Raw genomic sequence first — 18,719 nt, 5'->3', positions numbered from 1 at the left:
TTCCATCTTAGAATCAATTCTGTGTATTGGTTCTAAGGCAGAAGAATGGTAAGGGCTAGCCAATGGGGGTGGGGGGGGGTGTATAAGTGACTTGCCCAGGGTCACATAGCTGGAAAGAGTCTTGAGACCAGTTTTTAATCTACGTCTGGTTCGCAATCCACTAAGACACCTACCTACTTCCTACCATACAGCATTTTGTTGATTAAGTGAGTTAACATATATAAAGAACTTATCCAAGTATCTGGTGTAGTGCAGGCACACTATATGAATGATATTTATTATTATCATTTTGTTGTTCTTACTATTTATTCTCATTACTAAACTAACTGAATGTAGAACTACAATGAAGATTTGAGTTTGGTGGCCGATGAACTAAATATTACATATCTTCAAAGAAAAAGTTCAACTTTGAAATAAATGTTATATATGACATCATATTTAACACCTCTCAAGTTATGTTATTTGATGAAAAATGCTATTCATATTCAATAAAATATATAACATAAAAAAGTTTAAATGGAAATTTTATAGGCACTAAGCAAAAAGTATTGTATTTTTTACAAAATTTTTACAGAAAGCCCCACATTAAATTTTGTTATTTTGTACTTATAATTAATATTTTGTTTTCCTCATTTAAATAGCATAACATTTTCTATTTCATCATAACACTTATATTGAAAGTATTGATTAGGAGCTGTGAAGGTCAAAAATTTTCCTGGTTATTACTGTAGGAACTAATGCATAAACTAATATGAATAATATAGAGTAGTAGTTTAATACCTGGGGAGTTTCACAATACTTGTTATCATAAAAGAAGTTCTACCAGAAAAAGATTTGGAGAACTGTTGTCTGGAGTCATGAGTTTTTTTTTTTTTATTGCATTGATCAGTGTTGCCCTAGTATATTTTACTGGTTCTGTTCATTTCTCTATATCTGTTAAGACAATCTTCCCAGATTTCCCTGAAACTCTGCCTTTTATCATTTCTTAAGGCTCAATAATCTTCCATTATATTGTTAGATCATCATTTATTCACTCATTTCCTGATATGCAGTCATCATCTATGCTTCCAGGTCTTTTTTCCCAACAATAAAAAATAGCAGCTATACTTCTGTGTTCTGTCTATGGGTAATTTCCCACTTTCTTTAATCTCTTCAATTTATAGGTCAATGCAAAGAAATAAAAATAAAAAATAGATGGGGAAAGAAATGATCTCAACACTAGTCATCTATAATTGAAATGACATGATCCTCATCCCACCTTGTCATCCATCCTTCCAATTCCAGGTTTAGAAGGCTGGGTTTATCTTAAAACTCTATTATCTTTTTAATCTGCCCTATTTGAAGCAGCCTCAAATGGTAGAAACATTCACTGTCCATTTTGAAACAGCAAAAAAGTTAAGACATTTGCAAAGAGCATTCTTTCTTTGCTTGCAATCTCCCATGAAAAGATAGACCTTTTGGTTTACCACAGCAAACTCTTTTACTTGCATAAATTGATTCCAATCCATCCTGTATTAACCTTCTTGGATTACCACTAATCTCATCACCTTGTTCCTAATTCAAGCCTTCACTGACCCCATCTGCCTCAGCCTCCTCTACTCCCTGATTGGAGGGCTGGAGGGGTAAGTGCCAAACTTCTCCCAATGCCTTCCTTCCCAGAGGACAGAAACTGGATTTTGGCACCCACTCCACTCTTCAATATGCTGCTCTGCCTAGTTTCAACTCTGCAAAATCAGATATAAACATTCCAGGCACATTCTGGCTTCCTCTCCTTCCCTTCACCCAAATCCCTTTTTGTCTCCTTTTCTTTTGCCCCCACTAGATTAGAAGGTCCTTAAGGCAAGGGACTGTCTTTCTTTTGACCAAGTGTATGCTCAGCACTTGGCATAGTGCCTAGCACATAGTAGGTACTTAATAAATGTTTATAAGATTGTGTTAGAATCTTGGGATGGTGCCCTCTGCAAAAGGAGCCTAACTTGAAATATGAAGTGGAGAATTATAAAATAGATTGGAAAAATGAATAAAAAGCAAAAAACAAAAAACAAACAAAAAGAAACTACCCATAAAAATCTATTACGGTGACGAAAAGGATCAATGTAGAAATTTAGAAGAGGACAAACTTGTCAAAACAGCTATATTCAAGTCAGAAAGAAAAAAATGTGAATTGGAGTCAGGCACCAAAAGAATTCTGAAAGAGCTCAAAAAGGATTTAAAAAACAAAACAAGAGAATTGAAAGGAAAAAAATGGGAAAAGAAATGAGAATAATGTAAGAGAATCATGAAAAAAACAGTCAATGACTTGATAAAGGAGGCACAAAAAAATGTAAAAAGATATGCAAAAGAAAATGTCCAAAGAAAATAAGTCCTTAAAAAGTAGAATGGGAGGGGGCAGGGAGGAGGGAGACTCAGTGGATTTAGAGCCAGGCCATGGATACAGGAGGTTCTGGGTTCAAATCTGGCCTCAGATACTTCCTAAGTATGTGACCCTAGGGGGCAAGTCACTTAACCCTCAAACCCTATCCCTTACTGATCTTCTGCCAAATGGAAAGGGAAGTATAAAAAGTCAATGAAGAAAATGATTTCTTAAAAATCAGAATTGGGCAAGTGAAAAGTGATGACTCTATGACATGTTAAGAAATAATAAAACAAAATCAAAAGACTGAAAAAATAGAAAAAATGTCAAATTTCTCATTGGAAAAATAATTGATCTGGAAAACATCTAGGAGAGATGATTTAAGAATTATTGGACTACCTGAAATTCACGACTAAAAAAAGGGTAAACATAATACTTCAAGAAATTATTAAGGAAAAGCTGCCTTGATATTATAGAACCAGAGGGTAAAATAGAAATTAAAAGAATCTACCAACCATCTCCTGAAAGATGCCAAAATGAAAACTCCCAAGAATAGTTAAATTCTAGAGCTCCCAGGCCAAGCTGGAGCAATAGTGAGGATTGCATTTGAGCAGCTTATACATTAAAAGATCAGAGGACTTAGAATATGATATTCTGGAAGGCAAAGGGGATTGAATTATAGCCAAGAATTATGTAATCAGCAAAACATTATAATCCTTTAGGGGTAGGGATGGGGCAAAATAGCTATTTAATGAAACAGAGGCAACAGAAATTAGGAGCAGCTAGGTGGCACAGTGGATAGATAAACAGGCCTGACATCAAAAATACCTGGATTCAAATATGGCCTCAGACACTTCCTAGATATGTGACTTTGGGCAAGTCACTTAACCCTATATTCCTAGCCCCTTTCCTTCTGTTGTAAGAGTTGATACAAATAAAAAAAGCAAGGGTTTTTAAAAAATGAAAAAGAGGACTTTCAAGCATTCCTAAGAAAAAGACCAGAGTTGAACAGAAAATATGATCTTCAAATCAAGGCTCAAAAGAATTATAAAAAAGTAAACAGGAAAGCAAAATCATAAGGAATTCAATAAAGTCAAACTATTAATATTCCTAAATGGGAAGATATTTGTAACTTGAAACTTTTATCAATATTAGGGTAATTTAGAATACATAGACAAGAGGGTACAAGTATGGGTTGACAACAATGGGATGATATTGGAAAAAGCAAGCAAAAAAAAGGAGTGAAAAAGAGAACTACTTTGGGAGAAGAGATGGTGGGCAATACTTAAACCTTACTCTCATCAGAACTGAATCAAAGAGGAATATCATACATACTCTGTTGGATGTAGAAATATAACTTACCCTATAGGAAAATAGGAAGGGAAAGGGGCAAGAGAAGGGGTGTATGTGTGTGTGGAACTGATAGAACAGAGGACAGAATGGGGACAGCAGTGTTCAGCAGTAAAATACTTGTGAGGAGGTACAGAGTGAAATGGGAAAGAGAAACAAGGATAAAGAGGAGAGAAATAGGACGAGGGAAATACATGTTATTTAGCATAACTAAACCTAAATGGGATGAATTCACCCATAAAAGGAAAATGTATACCAGAATAGATAAAAAAAAGAAAAACAGAATTTTACAATATGCTGTTGCAAGAAACACATCTGAAGCAAAGATACACAGGCAAAGAAAGAGTCCTACCAAATTCCTTTTATGACACAAACATGGTGCTGATACCTAAACCAGGAAGAGTAAAAATAAGAGAAAGCAAACTTTAGATCAATTTCCATAATATGTATTGATTCAAGAATTTTATATAAAATGCTAGCAAACTTGATTTCAGCAACATATCACAAAAATCATGCACTATGACCAGATAGAATTTATAATAGGAATGCAAGGCTAGTTCAATATTAGGAAAACCATCAACATAATTGACCATATCAGTAACAAAACCAACACAAATTCTATGATTATCTCAATATATATAGAAAAAGTCTGTGACAAAAGACAAATACCCATTCTTCTTATACTAGAGAGCATAAGAATGAAGCTTTCCATAAAAGAATAAGCAGTATCAATATTAAACCATCAGTAAGCTTTATCTGTAATAGGGATAAGTTAGAAACCTTCCTAATTAAGATCAGGGTTATGAAGCAAGGATGCCCCCAGTCAACTATGATTCAATATTATACTAGAAATGTTAGCTATAGCAATAAGGGAAGAAAAAGAAATTGAAGGAAATAGAATAGAAAACAAAATGATCAACCTTTGTGGATGATATAATGGTATACTTAGAGAATCCTAGAGATTCAACTAAAAAAGTAGTTGAAATAATTAACAGTTTTAGCAAAGGTGTAGTTTATAAAATAAATCCATATAAATCATCAGTATTTCTGTATTTTAATAATGAAAGCCAGCAGCAAATGACAGAAAGAAATGCCATTTAAATTAACTGTAGACTATATAAATACTTGGGAGTTTACTTTCCAGAACAAAACCAGGAGCTATATAAACAAATTACAAAACAAATAAAATCAGAGTTAAACAACTGGAAAAATATTCATTGCTAATGGGTAGGCAAAGTCAAATAAAAATGAAAATTCTACCCAAATTAATATGTTTATTCAATGTAATACCAATCAATCAAATGACCCACAAATTATTTTATAGAGCTAGAAAAAAAAAAGTAATAAAATTTACCTGGAAGAATAAAATGTCAAGAATATCAAAAGAGTCAATGAAAAAAAATGTGAAGGAAGGTGCCAGACATATCAGATTTCAAACTGTACTACAGAGCAGTAGTCATCAAAACAATCTGCTACTGGCTAAGAAACAGTGGTGGATCAGGGAAATAAATTAGGTATCCATTATCCAGTAATTAATGACCATAGTTAATTTAGTGTTTGACAAATCCAAAGATCTCTCTCTTGTATGGGGAAAGGGAGCAGCTCGCATGTGGCATGAGGATGCAGTTTGGGCACTTGGTCTCTCAAAGTTTCACTATCACTGCCCTATACCAAGATAAGGTCAAAATGGGCACATGATTTAGACATAAAAATGGTTACTGATTACAAAAGAAAATTAGGAGCATGTGGAATAGTTTACTTGTCAGATCTATGGGTAATGGAAAATTTTAGGCCCAAACAAGAGATAGAGATCATTATGAGATATAAAATGGATCATTTTGGTTACATTAAATTTTGTACAAAATTAATGCAACAAAGATTAGGAAAAAAGAAAATAAATCTGAGGGAAAACTCCTTATAGCAAATATTTTTGATAAAGGCCTCATTTCTCAAAAATATAGAGAATGGTGTCAAATTTATAAAATATAACTCATTCCTCAATTAATAAATGATTAAAGGCTATGAATGTGTAGTTTTCAAATGAAGAAATCAAAAGCTATCTATAGACTTTTTCATAAGTCTTATAGCAAACTGCTCTAATTCACTACCAATTAAAATAACTCTAGCAAATTTGCTAATATGACAGAAAAGAAAAATGATGTTAGAGGGGAAATGGGAAAATTAGGACATTAATGTACTATTGGTAGAATTGTGAACTGAACCAACCATTCTGGAGAGATATGCCCAAAGGGTTCTAAATTGTGAATAACCTTCCATCCAAAAATACTTCTACTAGGTCTATATCTCAAAGAGATCACAAAAACAGGAAAAGGACCTATTTGTACAAAAATGATCATAGCCGCTCTTTTCGTGGTAGCAAAGAACTGGAAATTAGCAGAATGCCTATCAGTTGAGAGACTGATGAACAAATTGTTGTATAAGACAGTAATGGGATAAGATTGTTCTGTGAGAAATAAGGAGAAAAAGGATTTTAGGAAAACCTGTAGAGAACTATGTGAATTAAGCAGAACCAGGAGAATACTGTACACAGTAACAGAAATACTGTGAATGACAGCTATTCTCAGCAATGCAATGATTCAAGACAATCCCAAAGTATTTGTGATGAAAAATATCATCTGTCTCCAGAGAAAGAACTGATATATTCTAAATGCAGATGGAAGCATACTTATATTTTACTCTCTTCATTCATTTTTTTGTTTATGTTCAAATTTTCTCCCACAAAAAAAACTGATAGGGAAAAAATGCTTTCCATGATTACAGATGTATAATACTTATCAGACTGAAGAGGATTAAGAGAATAGGGAATGCAGAGAATTTGGAGACTGCAGTGTTAAAAAAGGATGTTAAAATTTGTTTTTATATGTAATGGGGGAAAATATTATTTTTAAAAAGCTTCTCCCCAGTCTGGCTTCCAACTTTATTGTTAATTTAAAACATTTCCCTACAAAGTATAAAAGTGAGATTAACTCTATCCTACTTATTCTTTAGAATTTTAGCCACCAGGAATGTATACACCCCCACTTAAGGATTAAGTGGGGGGGAGGAAGGTCTATGACCCACATGTTCTAGCAAGTGACAAATCAGAAATAACTGACTGACCCCCTGGGAAGTCCAGAGCCAAGTTTAAACCACCATTGGTACACATAAGGCACTGGAAGTGACACAAAGAACTGCCTTTAAATTTCATGGTCACTTCCTGTGAGGGGTCTTCACCTTGGAACTTGACTGTGGAGGACCTCGGGCTTGAGATCTCAGACTGCTTCCCTTTGTCACATGGTGAGTGAAAAGGCTGACTTCCTTTCCTTGGCTTTTCTGGAGGCACAAGCCTCTGGAGGGGCCCATAGTCTTGGGACTCCTTTTCCCTTGGCTTTTAGGAATCACTAGGCTCTGGAGAAGCCCCTCATCTTGGAGGAGGCCTCGTGGCTGGAAGCCCTTTTAAATTTAATCCTCTGCCTCTGAATTCCTTCTTGGTTCAGACCAGGCCGGAGCAGCTCTCTCTCTCTCTCTCTCTCTCTCTCTCTCTGTCTCTGTCTCTCTCTCTCTCTCTCTGTCTCTCTCTTTTCCTTAATTTCTTCCCTCTATTGTAAATAAACTACCATAAAAACCATTCTGACTTGAGTAATTCATTGGGATTTAGTAATTGAATCCCTGGGTAACAACTTTCAAATATTCAGACCAACGATAATTTTTACCCCTTACAAAAGTTGTAAGTCACTTCAAAATGGCTAACTCCAATGGCCTTTTCTCAATCCTCATTTTCCTGATCTCTCTTCCAACTCTGAAACTATCAATCACACTGTTTCTCAGGAGACTCTCCTCTCTAGTTTAGAGACAGTACTCTCTCCTGGTTCTCTCCTACCATGTCCCAAACTAAACTATACTTATCTTTCAAACAATCCTTCCATCTTCTTACTTTACTATTGCTATGCCAGACATCACCCTCAAATTAATTATCCAGGCTCATACCCTAGATATCATTCATTTTTCATCATCTCTCCCATACTCAAAATCCCCCATTTAATTCTTACAGAGTCTACTTTTGTTACCCTTTTTTGCACCCAACCCTTTTCCTCCCCAACATTGCCACTTGCTTGGTCCAGGCCTTTATAATTTCATGCCTGAGGTGTTGCTAGAGTCTGCAGGTTGGTCCCCCTGCTTCAAATCTCTCTCTATCACACTCAACTTTCCAGGCGGCTGCCAAGTCCACCTTCATAAACAAAGCATATTCTGACCAGGTGACTGCCTACTCAGTGAGCTTTGGTGGCTCCCTATCACCAGGATCCAATATACAATCCTCCAATCCTCTCATTGCTAACATCCTTCATCATCTTCCCCTCGCCTACCTTTCCAGATTTTTTCTCCCAACTCCCCCTGCATATGGGATAATCCTGGGTTAGAGGCCACCTCCTTATTCTTTCCACAGGACCTTTGATCTCCTGGATCCATGTTTTCCTTGTCTGCCCCTCATGCCTAGAAAGCTCACTCCACTTTCCCTAAAGTGCTACCTAAATACAATCCCTGGATATAGGGGTCTCCACATAACTGTCTGCCTGTTGTCTTCCCCACTGGATTGTGAACTCTGGAGCATAACTGATTCATTGGCACATAGTCTGGCACATAGAAAGTACTTAGTAAATGCTTGGTGATTTGAACAAGGTCTAGGAAAGAGCTCATATGGGACAGCCCTTTTTGGAGACTTTCAGCATACGTCCATGCCCTAAAGTTTCAAGCAATGACCTTTTTATAGATTTATAGATTTATCACTCACTAGAAGAGAAATGAAAGGCCATGGTGTCCAACCCCCTAATTTCATAGATGGGGAAATTGAGGACCATAAATTCAGTAATATTCTGAAGATACTGCTAATAAACATCTAAAGAAGAATTCCAAGTCAGCTTCTTCCTGTATCTAAGCTTAGCATTCCCTTCACTAATAGAAATGCATCTTGTAATAATAGCCCTCATGTACCTGCTTTCATCTTACTCACCTGGAGAACAGGTCCTTTGTCCTTTTTGATCTAGGATCCATGATATTTTTCTTTTCCCAAAATGGGGGTTCAAATCTTCTCTGAGAACTGGAATTCCTAGACATGGAGAATAAATATGGGATGAGGATGGTATGGAAGGGAACTCTTTATTCTCTTTGTCTATTTTGAGTGAACACTTGGTTAACACTAACTTAAGTACCTGTACTTAGTACCTCACCAGACACTAAGTAAGAATGTTCTTGAAAGTCATTTACTAAAGTTGGTAACAACTCTGTCAGGAAATTGTAAGTCCTTTTTGATAAGAGTTTACACCTCCAGAGGATGAGAAGTGGATCCCACAAGACACTGCCCTCCTAGGCTGTATAGACAATTTGAAAACTGTGATTAGCTCCTGTGAAGAGGGGAAGGGGCAAAAAGTCATTATAAAAGCTCTGAATTTCTGGGGCTAGAGGTTGGCTTCAGGAGTCATCCCCAACAGAACTTCATCTTCAGCTTGAACTGCCTCTTGGTGGGAACTTGGGTAAGTGAATAGCTGGCTTTCCTTTCCTTGACTTCTGGGGAGAGATTAATTCTAGTCAATGGTTAACAAGTCGTGCTGCACTGAGTCAAGCACCGGAGCAATATTTAGTGTGATAGGCTAAATATCTTCTCTACCCTCTTTTTGTATTTCTCAACTTTCACTCTCTCCACCTATTTGTAAATAAAAACTACTGAAAGTCATTTTGGGGGGCAGATGGGTGGCTCAGTGGATTGAGAGTCAGGCCTAGAGATGGGAGGTCCTAGGTTCAAATCTGGCCTCAGACACTTCCCAGCTGTGTGACCCTGGACAAATCACTTGACCCCCATTGCCTAGCCCTTACCACTCTTCTGCCTTGGAACCAATACACAGTATTGACTCCAAGACGGAAGGTAAGGGTTAAAAAAAAGTCATTTTGACTTGAGCTGTAATATTTTAAATTACTGACCACCATATTTATAATTTTCATATATTTTAGTCAAATCCTTAATTTTAATTCCTTACAATGGAGAAAAACTTGTGTTTGACTCCTCTATAAGGAAAGGGAACATGCCAGCCAGGAGCATAGAATGGTTGCCAAAACTGATCAAGGATGATGGACATGGGATTTAGAGTTGAGAATGGGGGGGGAGGGTAGGAAGCAGATTGTGCAGTAATTCTAGAACTAGTAAAGTCTGTCTTTGCTAGGCTATTCTCAGCCATACCATGATCCAAAATAATTTCAAATTCACATCAAAAAATGCTATCTACCTCCAGAGAAAGAACTGATGGGATCTGAATGCAGATCAAAGAGTACTATTTTCATTTTATTTTCTTCATGGGATATATATGTGCATGCATTCTTCTACAACGTGACCAATGTAGAAATATGTTTTTTATGATTTCACAAGAGTAACCTAGTTCAAATTGCTTTCTGTCTTAGGGTGAAGGGAGGAAGGGAAGAATTTGGAACTCAAACTTTTTGAAAAACTAATACTGAAAAATGTTTTTGCATGTAATTAGGGAAAAATATATTGAAAAGATAAGAAAAAGAAAATTCTCTTTTCCTACTTCATAAAAAGATGGTCATATATCACAGCTTCCATAATCTAAAAATTAAGAGCGGGCTAACAGTTCAGTGGTGAGAGCACTGGTATGGAGTTAGTATGGAGTCACTGAATTGAAATCTTGCCTCAGACACTTAGTAGCTCTATGTCCCTGGACAATTCATTTAACCTCTGTTTGCCTTAGTTTTCTCAAAGGTAAGATGAAAATAATAATAGCTCCAAACTAGCAAGGTATTTTGAGGATGGCATGAGATAATATTTATAAAGCACTCAGCAATGCCTGGGCCCATTTTGTTATTCAGTGATTTCAGAAATATTTGACCCTTCATGATCCCATTTGTGGTTTTCTTAAGAGAAATTGGAGTAGTTTGCCATTTCCTTCTCTGTGAAAGAAATTATTTAGGGGATGTTGATCTCTAGTAGAGAGTCTAGCCCTGGCATCAGTGTAAGAGTCGGCAAGAGTTAGTGACAACGTGGCAGAGCCAGCATCACTGTGGGTGTCCCTACTGAACAGGGAGATCCAGCAGAATGTTGCCATGCAAGGGCAGACAGCATGCCGTTCGAAAGCAAGTGGGCAAGAAGGTATCTTAAACCCAAGTGGGAAGCACACTCTTCTCTTTTGCTTCCAGACTTAGACTGACTGGCTCTAAGCTGTCCAGGTGCTGGCTTCTCTTGGCTCTTGATCTATGGTGAGCTGCCAAGATGTTCAGGTAACAGGGCCTTAGCCAGACAAATTAGGAATCAATTCTAGTTAGGCTGATACCTCTCAATCTCTCAGTTTTTATTAGTAAATGCTTATAAATCTGGTTATGAGCCTCCAGGTGACCTTCTATTTGTGACACTTCTTCAACTCAGTTTATAGATAAGGAAACTAAGGCAAACAAGGTTAAATGACTTGCTTAGGGTCACACAAATCGTAAGGGTCTGAGGCTGCATTTAAACTCAGGAAGATGAGTGCTCAAGACCCAACACTCTAGCCATTAAGTCACTTATTTGCCTGACACAAAGATTTATGAAAATGCTTATTCCTTTCCCATGTGTGCTGCATTTGGGGAAGAATGAAGGAACAATACCTTGTTCTAGACAAGGCAGGATGAGCAGTGATGAGTTACAAATCAACAGTTAACAAGAGGAGCTCTTTAAAGACTAGACCCATGCCAAAGAGGAAGGGTCTTACTGGGTAGGGGGTTCCCTTCACTGCCTATCTTCAAGGGAAACCTACATGAGCAGGTTTCAGAGATTTTGAAGACAAAATTTCATGTCCAGGTTGAGACTAGCTTCATAACCAATGAGATTAGTTCTGGATTCTGTAACACTGGTTCTTTTTGGGAAATGAAGCCTCCTAAAAATAGGAGACAGCTATAGAAGCAACAAAGTCCCAGCTTCCTATCACAAAATCACTGCTTTCCTATTGCAAAGACCTTTTATCAGGAAAACCAGGGAGCAGGAGAACCCTGGGGAGAGACCAGCACTTTTGCCTTTCCAATAATTGATAAGTGCTCAAACCCAGCCCACTAGACAAGAAAGGAAGACCATCCTTTGATGGCAGATTCAAAGCTCCCAAGGCAAGTTATGCTTACCCAGGGAGAGCAGGTTCTGGGAGTTTTCCAGCATGACCTCCTTGTACAGCTCTTTCTGAGAATGGTCCAAGAGGCACCACTCCTCCTGGGTGAAGTCCACAGCCACATCCTTGAATGTCAGTAACTCCTAACCAGAAAAAGTCACAAGATTTAGAGCTGAAAAGAGACTTTAGAATTCATCTAATCCAACCCGCATCAGTTCACAGAAGGAAAATAAAGCAGAGAGGAGCTCATACCATTTAAGAGTGTCAGCAACAACAGTTATAAACCATAGTTATTAAAAACTCAGTGGAATACAGAGAAAAGCTTTTACATCTATAATTGGAATAAAGTTCCCATCAAGCTCCACGCTAAGTGTCTGGGCAGATCTGGAGCTCCTTGTAGCCTTGAGTCCTCAGAAGACCAAAAAGTAAAATCAACAGTCTGAGTCTTTTATCCCCTGAGCCAATTCAGTTTGGAAGATGATGTTAGTACGTTTTTTTTTAATGGGAAAACTATTCTATTTCTAGTGTAAGAAATTAAGATAAAGGTAGCTGGCTTTGACATTACTGGGTCTGTATCCTAAAGAGATCAGAGATGGGGAAAAGGTCCTACTTGTACAAAAATATTTTAAGCAGCTCTTTTTCTAGGAGCGAAGAATTGGAAATTGAGGAAGTATCCATCAGTTGAAGCATGGTAGAACAAGCTTTGCCATGTGGTTGTAATAGAATACTATTGTTGTAATAGAATACTATTGTGCCATATTATATGAACTGAAACAAAGCAAAGTGAGAACCAGGAAAACAGTGTATACAGTAACAGAAATATTGTAGGATGATCAACTGTGAAGAACTAAACTATTAGCAGCAAAACAAAGTTCTACGATAACCCCAAGGAACTCGTGATAAAAAATGCAATCTACAATGACACATGTAAAACCCAGTGGAATTGTTCATTGTCTATGGGAGGGGAATAGGAAAAGGGAAAGAAAAGAACATGAATCATGCAACCATGGGAAAATATTCTAAATTAATTAAATAAATACACTTTTTAAAAAATGCAGGTATATGTTGGTGATGGAATACTATTGTGCTAAAAGGAATAATAAAGTGGAGGAGTTCCATGGAGACTGGAACAACCTCCAGGAAGTGATGCAGAGCGAGAGGAGCAGAACCAGGAGAACATTGTACACAGAGACTAATACACTGTGGTATAATCGAACGTAATGGACTTCTCCATTAGTGGCGGTGTAATGTCCCTGAACAATTTGCAGGGATCTAGGAGAAAAAACACCATTCATAAGCAAAGGATAAACTATGGGAGTGGAAACACCAAGGAAAAGCAACTGCCTGAATACAGCAGTTGAGGGGACATGACAGAGGATAGACTCTAAATGAACACTCTAATGCAAATATTATCAACAAAGCAATGGGTTCAAATCAAGAAAACATGTAATGCCCAGTGGATTTACGCGTCGGCTATGGGGGGGGAGGGGAAAGAAAATGATCTATGTCTTTAATGAATAATGCTTGGAAATGATCAAATAAAATATTTTAAAAAATGCAATCTATAGCCAAGGAAAGAACTTTTGGAATTTGATTGCAGATCCACGCATGCCATCTCACTTTATTTCCTTCATGAGTTTTTTGCTATATGTGTACTGTGTGTCTTCTGTCAAAGCATGAGGACTATGGAAATATTAAATGAGAGCTCTGATATAACCTATATCAGACTATTTACCACCTCAAGGATTTCGGGGAGAAAGAGAGGGAGAGCATCTGAATCACACAATGTCAGAAAATGTTAAAAATTGTTTCTACATGTAATAAAAAAAAAAGATAAAAGTAGCCACGTGACAAAGTGACAAAGTGGATTGAGCCATGCCTCCTGGAATGGATTCAGGAAGGCCAGATTTTAAATAAAGTCTCAGATGATCACTGCCACGGCGTGACTCATAGTAAGTCATTTAACCTATTATACGGTTATATTATTATAAATTATAACACCTTAAAAAATGGAGATAATAGCACCGACCTCACAGGATGGCTGAGGATCAAATGAAGTATTATTTGTAAAACTCAACATGGTACAGAGCACATAATAGGTGCTATATAAATCAAGAACAGAAGATATTTTTTTTAAAAGCTGCTTGGAAGACTTTACAACTGAAATATTTCCTTCAAACATTCTCCTCCAAAAGAAAATTCAAAGAACCAGGAAGAATTGTTTGATCACCCTCTAACTGTGGTCCCAAAGGCAAGGATTACAGATGCTAATTAAAGAAAAGGGTTTTCTTGGATCTGGTTCAAACAGCTGTACTAAAGGCCTTTTAACATTGATTCTGCTTTTCTTTCTAAAAAGTCTCTTTTCTCCACTTTTTCTCCCCCAGACCATCCTCCTAGGCCTTATCCAACCTACTTGGTACAGTCTCTGGGTCCACAAATTCAGGGGGAAAGTATGTGTGTGTGTATGTAGCTAATCACTACAAATAAAAAATATGTATCCCTTCCCTCCAGACAGTGTGAGCCACGGTCCTGAATAGATAAAAATACTGCCCTGTACCTGCCTGGATACCTTCTCCAACTGTGGCCAGCAAGGACCCTGATAATTCTAGAAACAGGATCAAGTAAGATAAATGTATATGGCAAAAAGGGACCATAAAACAGACCCAGCCACTTTTACGGTGGGTTTACTCCTTACTGCCCCCTCCAGCTCCTCTGTGACCCAGCGACAGCCGACATCGTGAATCGGTGCCTTTCCAGTGTTCCTCTCTCAGGTTTAGAATGTTCTCCCTCCTTGCCTCCATTTCCTGGCTTCCTTCAAGTCCCAGCTCAAATCTCACCTTCTAAGAAAAAAACCCTTTCCCGGGTCCTGAAACTGCTGCATCCTTCCCCGAACACTTGCACCAGAGATGGCTTGTTTGGACACAGTTGGCCATGTTGTCTCCCCCATTAGACTGTGCGCTCCTTGACAGCAGGGACTGCTTTGTCCTTCCTCTGTGTCCACACAAGGCCTGAACAGGGCCTGGCAGACAGAGCAGCCACTCTCTGAGACCTAAGAAATGTCAAGAAGGAAGGCCTCAGAGAGACCTGGGAAGACTTGTGTGACCTGAGGCAGAGCGAATGGACCAGGGGGACAATTCTTGTTCTGAACACAACATGGCTGGGGAAGACTCGGGGCTCTGCTCAAGGCTTGTCCATGGGCAGGAGGCCTGTGGGAAGTGCTTTTCCTTGCCCTCAGCGGCTACAGGGGAGAGCTTTGAAAAAAAGAAACCTCGAGGAAGGGGAAGGTGCAGATTTGTGTGCCTGTGTGTGAGGTATGCAACAACCCAGCAAAGACAATCTATAGTAAGAGAGCCTAACAAACGAGGGGGCTTGGTTTTCTTTGACATTCGCTTGTAATGAAGGAGAACTTAAAAATCAAAACCAGGAGGGGGAAAGTCATGGCTCGAGATGGAAAAGAGCTGATCAAATAGTTCACAACACAGAAGAGAGAGGGTGGTGGTCTTACAGCTCCATATCATGTCACGTGGATTCTTCTTTTTTTTTTTCTGAGAAATGACCATTAGGTAAGAGAGCAGCAGCTTCACAGGGCATCTGTTCTGTCTGTGGAAATGACCTCCTGTGCTGATGCTGATGCTGATGCTAATGTTGATGTGGATGCGGATGCGGATGCAGATGCTGATGCAGATGCGGATGCGGATGCAGATGCGGATGCAGATGCTGCACCACACTCACCTGCCATGGGCGCCTTTGGGTGGCAGGGGACATTCCCTCTGGGTTCAGGCTCCCTGCTTGGGGCAGGTCTTAGTCCTCTTCAGGCTGAGCAGGGAAGGAGGAAGGAACCTAGAAGAAGAGACAAGTTTGTCTTCACTTTGTGTGCAAGAGGCAAGCTCGCCAACAAGGATTTACGAAAGGATGGGACCCTTGGGGACTGGGGACTCAGAACCTCCCCATTCTGGGCACAATCTCTTGGAATATTGTCCTTGAGTCTATGTTTGTAAAAAGGGGTTTCGATTTCTTTTCTTGCTCAAATTGAGGCGGCCAGGTGAGGTAGGTGGAATTTTTGCTGTTTGGAAAAAAGAAGGTCCCAAAGAGGTTACCGAGGTCCTGGCACTGGCCTCAGGGAGGAAACTCCAAAGCAGAGGGGTGGGCAGAAGATAGAGTAAGGCTTGGGGATAACTTGAACCCCTCTCTTCTATGTCATTCCCCTCACCCATCCAAGAGGCAAAAAGGGGTTCTCTACCTGAGACAGGAGGAAACCAGTGAATCTCAAAGATTCCAAATCAGAGCTCTCCCTCCCACTAAGCCTATGAGGAAAAGGTCCCCAGGGCATTTGAGAAGTAATGGGTGCCTGGACAAGAAGCCAGGCCTGGGAGGCAGAGAGGGGTGCTCCTAGGATACTTGGAGGTTTGAGGGAAGGGCATCCAGCAGCGGGGCCAGGTAGGCCCTGGCTCTTCCACATGCATAGCTGGCTCTCTTCCCAAAGAAAGGATGATCTTAGTGCCAAGGCTGAGGCTTCCAGCCAGTCTGCTCTGGGAGGCACCTCTCTGGCCCCAAAGACCTGCTTTGCCCTGCCCCTGAGGCCCTGGGCACTAAGCATTGGCCAGAAGCTCCACCCTCCATCACCTGGAATAATTCCCTGGTCTTCCACCCTGACCTCCTCACAGGCACCCAAACTCTACCTGGGGTTCAAGCCCCACCCATCAAAGCTCCACCTCCCCACCTTCCCCACCATCTCTCTTCCTCCCTCCCTTCTCCAGGTCTGGGACTCAGAACCTCTTCCTTTGGACCACAATCTCTTGGAATATTGTCCTTGATCTATGTTTCCAAAGAAGGGCTTTGTTTTCCTTTCTTGCTCAAATTGAGATGGCTGCAAGAGACAGGTGAAATTTTTGTTGTCTGAGTAAAAGTTTAAAAATAAGCAGAAGCAGGGGCAGTTGGGTGGCTCAATAGATATAGAACTAGGCCTAGAGACAGGAAGCCCTGGGTACAAATTTGCCCTTAGACACTTCCTAGCTTTGTGACCCTGGGCAAGTCATTTAAACCCAGTTGTCTAGCCCTTACCTCTCTCCTGCCTTACACCTGATACTTGGTATTGATTCTAAGACCTGAGATAAGGGTTTTTATAAAAAATTAATATAAATAAATACATAAATACATAAATAAATAAAAAGAAGAGTGTGAATTCTGAGGAACTTTGGTTGTGTGCCAGATTCTGGGGTCCAAACATAAGCAGATTACCCCTGGGACAGTACAGGTTCAGCTCCCTCCATAGAACAGAACCAATAACATTTTTTCCATTTATGATGAATTGGACTAATGACTTATCTTCTAAAACCTCTAGATTGACTCTGGTCTCTGATAACCTGTCATGAAAAAAAAGACCGAGATTGACCCTTGTGTCAGACTGAACAAAATGCCTTTCAACAAAACTCAGATAAACACAATCAAAACCTAAATGAATAGTCCAATCATCCTAGCCTCTATCTAGGTCTCTCCCAGACCTTTAGACTGCCCAATGCTTCCTCCTCCAGCTTGGCTGGGCCTATGACCTCCTCCCATTCCAAAAATCTATATAAGAAACTTGGCCTTCTTCAGTTCAGTGAGAAATTCCCAGTGATTATATTTCTATTGGTCATCATATTCAGCTTGGCTCTGTGTGGTGTTTCTAATTGTTTGTCTCCCTTAATTAAAGACTCAGTTCTAATTGAGACATCTCATAGGTAAGTTGGAGGCTGGGGGTAAGGAAGTACTTTAAGTTTGTTTCTAACTATTTGACAGAATAAGCAAAGAAGGAGTTTTACGAAATTCCTTTTATGACATAAATATGGTACTGATTCCAAAGCCAGGCAGGTCAAAAACAGAGAAAGAAAACTATAGACCAATCTCCTTAATGAACATAGATAAAACATATTAAATAGAATCCTAGCAAAAAGACTCCAGCAAGTGATCACAAGGATTATTCACTATGATCACAAGTGATCACTATGATAGGATTTATACCTGTAATAGAAAACCATCCATATAACTGACCATATCAATAACCAAACCAACAGAAATCGCATTATTATCTCAACAGATGCAGAAAAAGCCTTTGGAAAAATACAACATATATTCCTATTGAAAACACTAGAAAGTATAAGAATAGCTGGGCCTTTCCTCAAAATAATAAACAGTATGTATTAAAAACCATCAGCCAACATCATCTGCAATGGGGATAAATTAGAAGCCTTCCAATAAGATCAGGAGTCAAACAAGGATGCCCATTATCACCTCTATTATTTAACGTTGTACTAGAAATACTAGCAGTAGCAATTAGAGAAGAAAAAGAAATTGAAGGGATTAAAGTTGGCAACGAGGAGACCAAGCCGTCACTTTTTGCAGATGATCTGATTGTTTACTTCAAGAATCCTAGATAATCAACAAAAAAGCTAAGTTGCAGGATACAAAATAAACCCACATAAGTCATCAGTATTTCTATATATTTCCAACACAGCTCATCAGCAAGAACTACAAAGAGAAATTCCATTTAAAATCACCTTAGGCAATATAAAATACTTAGGAATCTATCTGCCAAGACAAACAGAGGAATTACATGAACACAACTACAAAACACTTTCCACACAATTAAAACTAGATCTAAATAATTTGAAAAACATTAATTGCTCATGGGTAGAACAAGATAATATTATAAAAATGACAGTCCTTCCCAAATTAATTTACTTATTCAGTGCCATACCTATAAAACTACCCTGAAACTTTTTTATAGAATTAGAAAAAATATAACAAAGTTCATTTGGAAAAACAAAAGATCAAGAATATCAAGGGAACTAATGAAGAAAATTGTGAAGGATTGGGGCCTAGCAATACTAGATCTTAAACTA

The 18,719-nt window shown here is 38.7% G+C and overlaps 1 protein-coding gene across 1 annotated transcript in view; it reads right to left on the bottom strand.

Annotated features, from left to right (window-relative positions):
- Nucleotides 1-18,719, bottom strand: part of LOC103099704 (zinc finger protein 665-like) — a 75,481-nt gene that overhangs the window by 9,501 nt on the left and 47,261 nt on the right. Inside the window, exons 2-4 of the mRNA XM_056796921.1 lie at nucleotides 15,571-15,678; nucleotides 11,855-11,981; nucleotides 8,712-8,807 (exon numbers count right to left, since the gene is read on the bottom strand). Coding sequence (XP_056652899.1) covers nucleotides 8,712-8,807; nucleotides 11,855-11,981; nucleotides 15,571-15,603 — 256 coding nt within the window. The 5' untranslated portion in view covers nucleotides 15,604-15,678. The remainder of the gene's footprint in view (nucleotides 1-8,711; nucleotides 8,808-11,854; nucleotides 11,982-15,570; nucleotides 15,679-18,719) is intronic.

Source organism: Monodelphis domestica, chromosome 4 (assembly GCF_027887165.1).
Source record: "Monodelphis domestica isolate mMonDom1 chromosome 4, mMonDom1.pri, whole genome shotgun sequence".
In the NCBI taxonomy this organism is placed as follows: domain Eukaryota; kingdom Metazoa; phylum Chordata; class Mammalia; order Didelphimorphia; family Didelphidae; genus Monodelphis; species Monodelphis domestica.
Note: the sequence above shows the minus strand (reverse complement) of the source record. Positions and strands in the feature narration are given on the sequence as shown.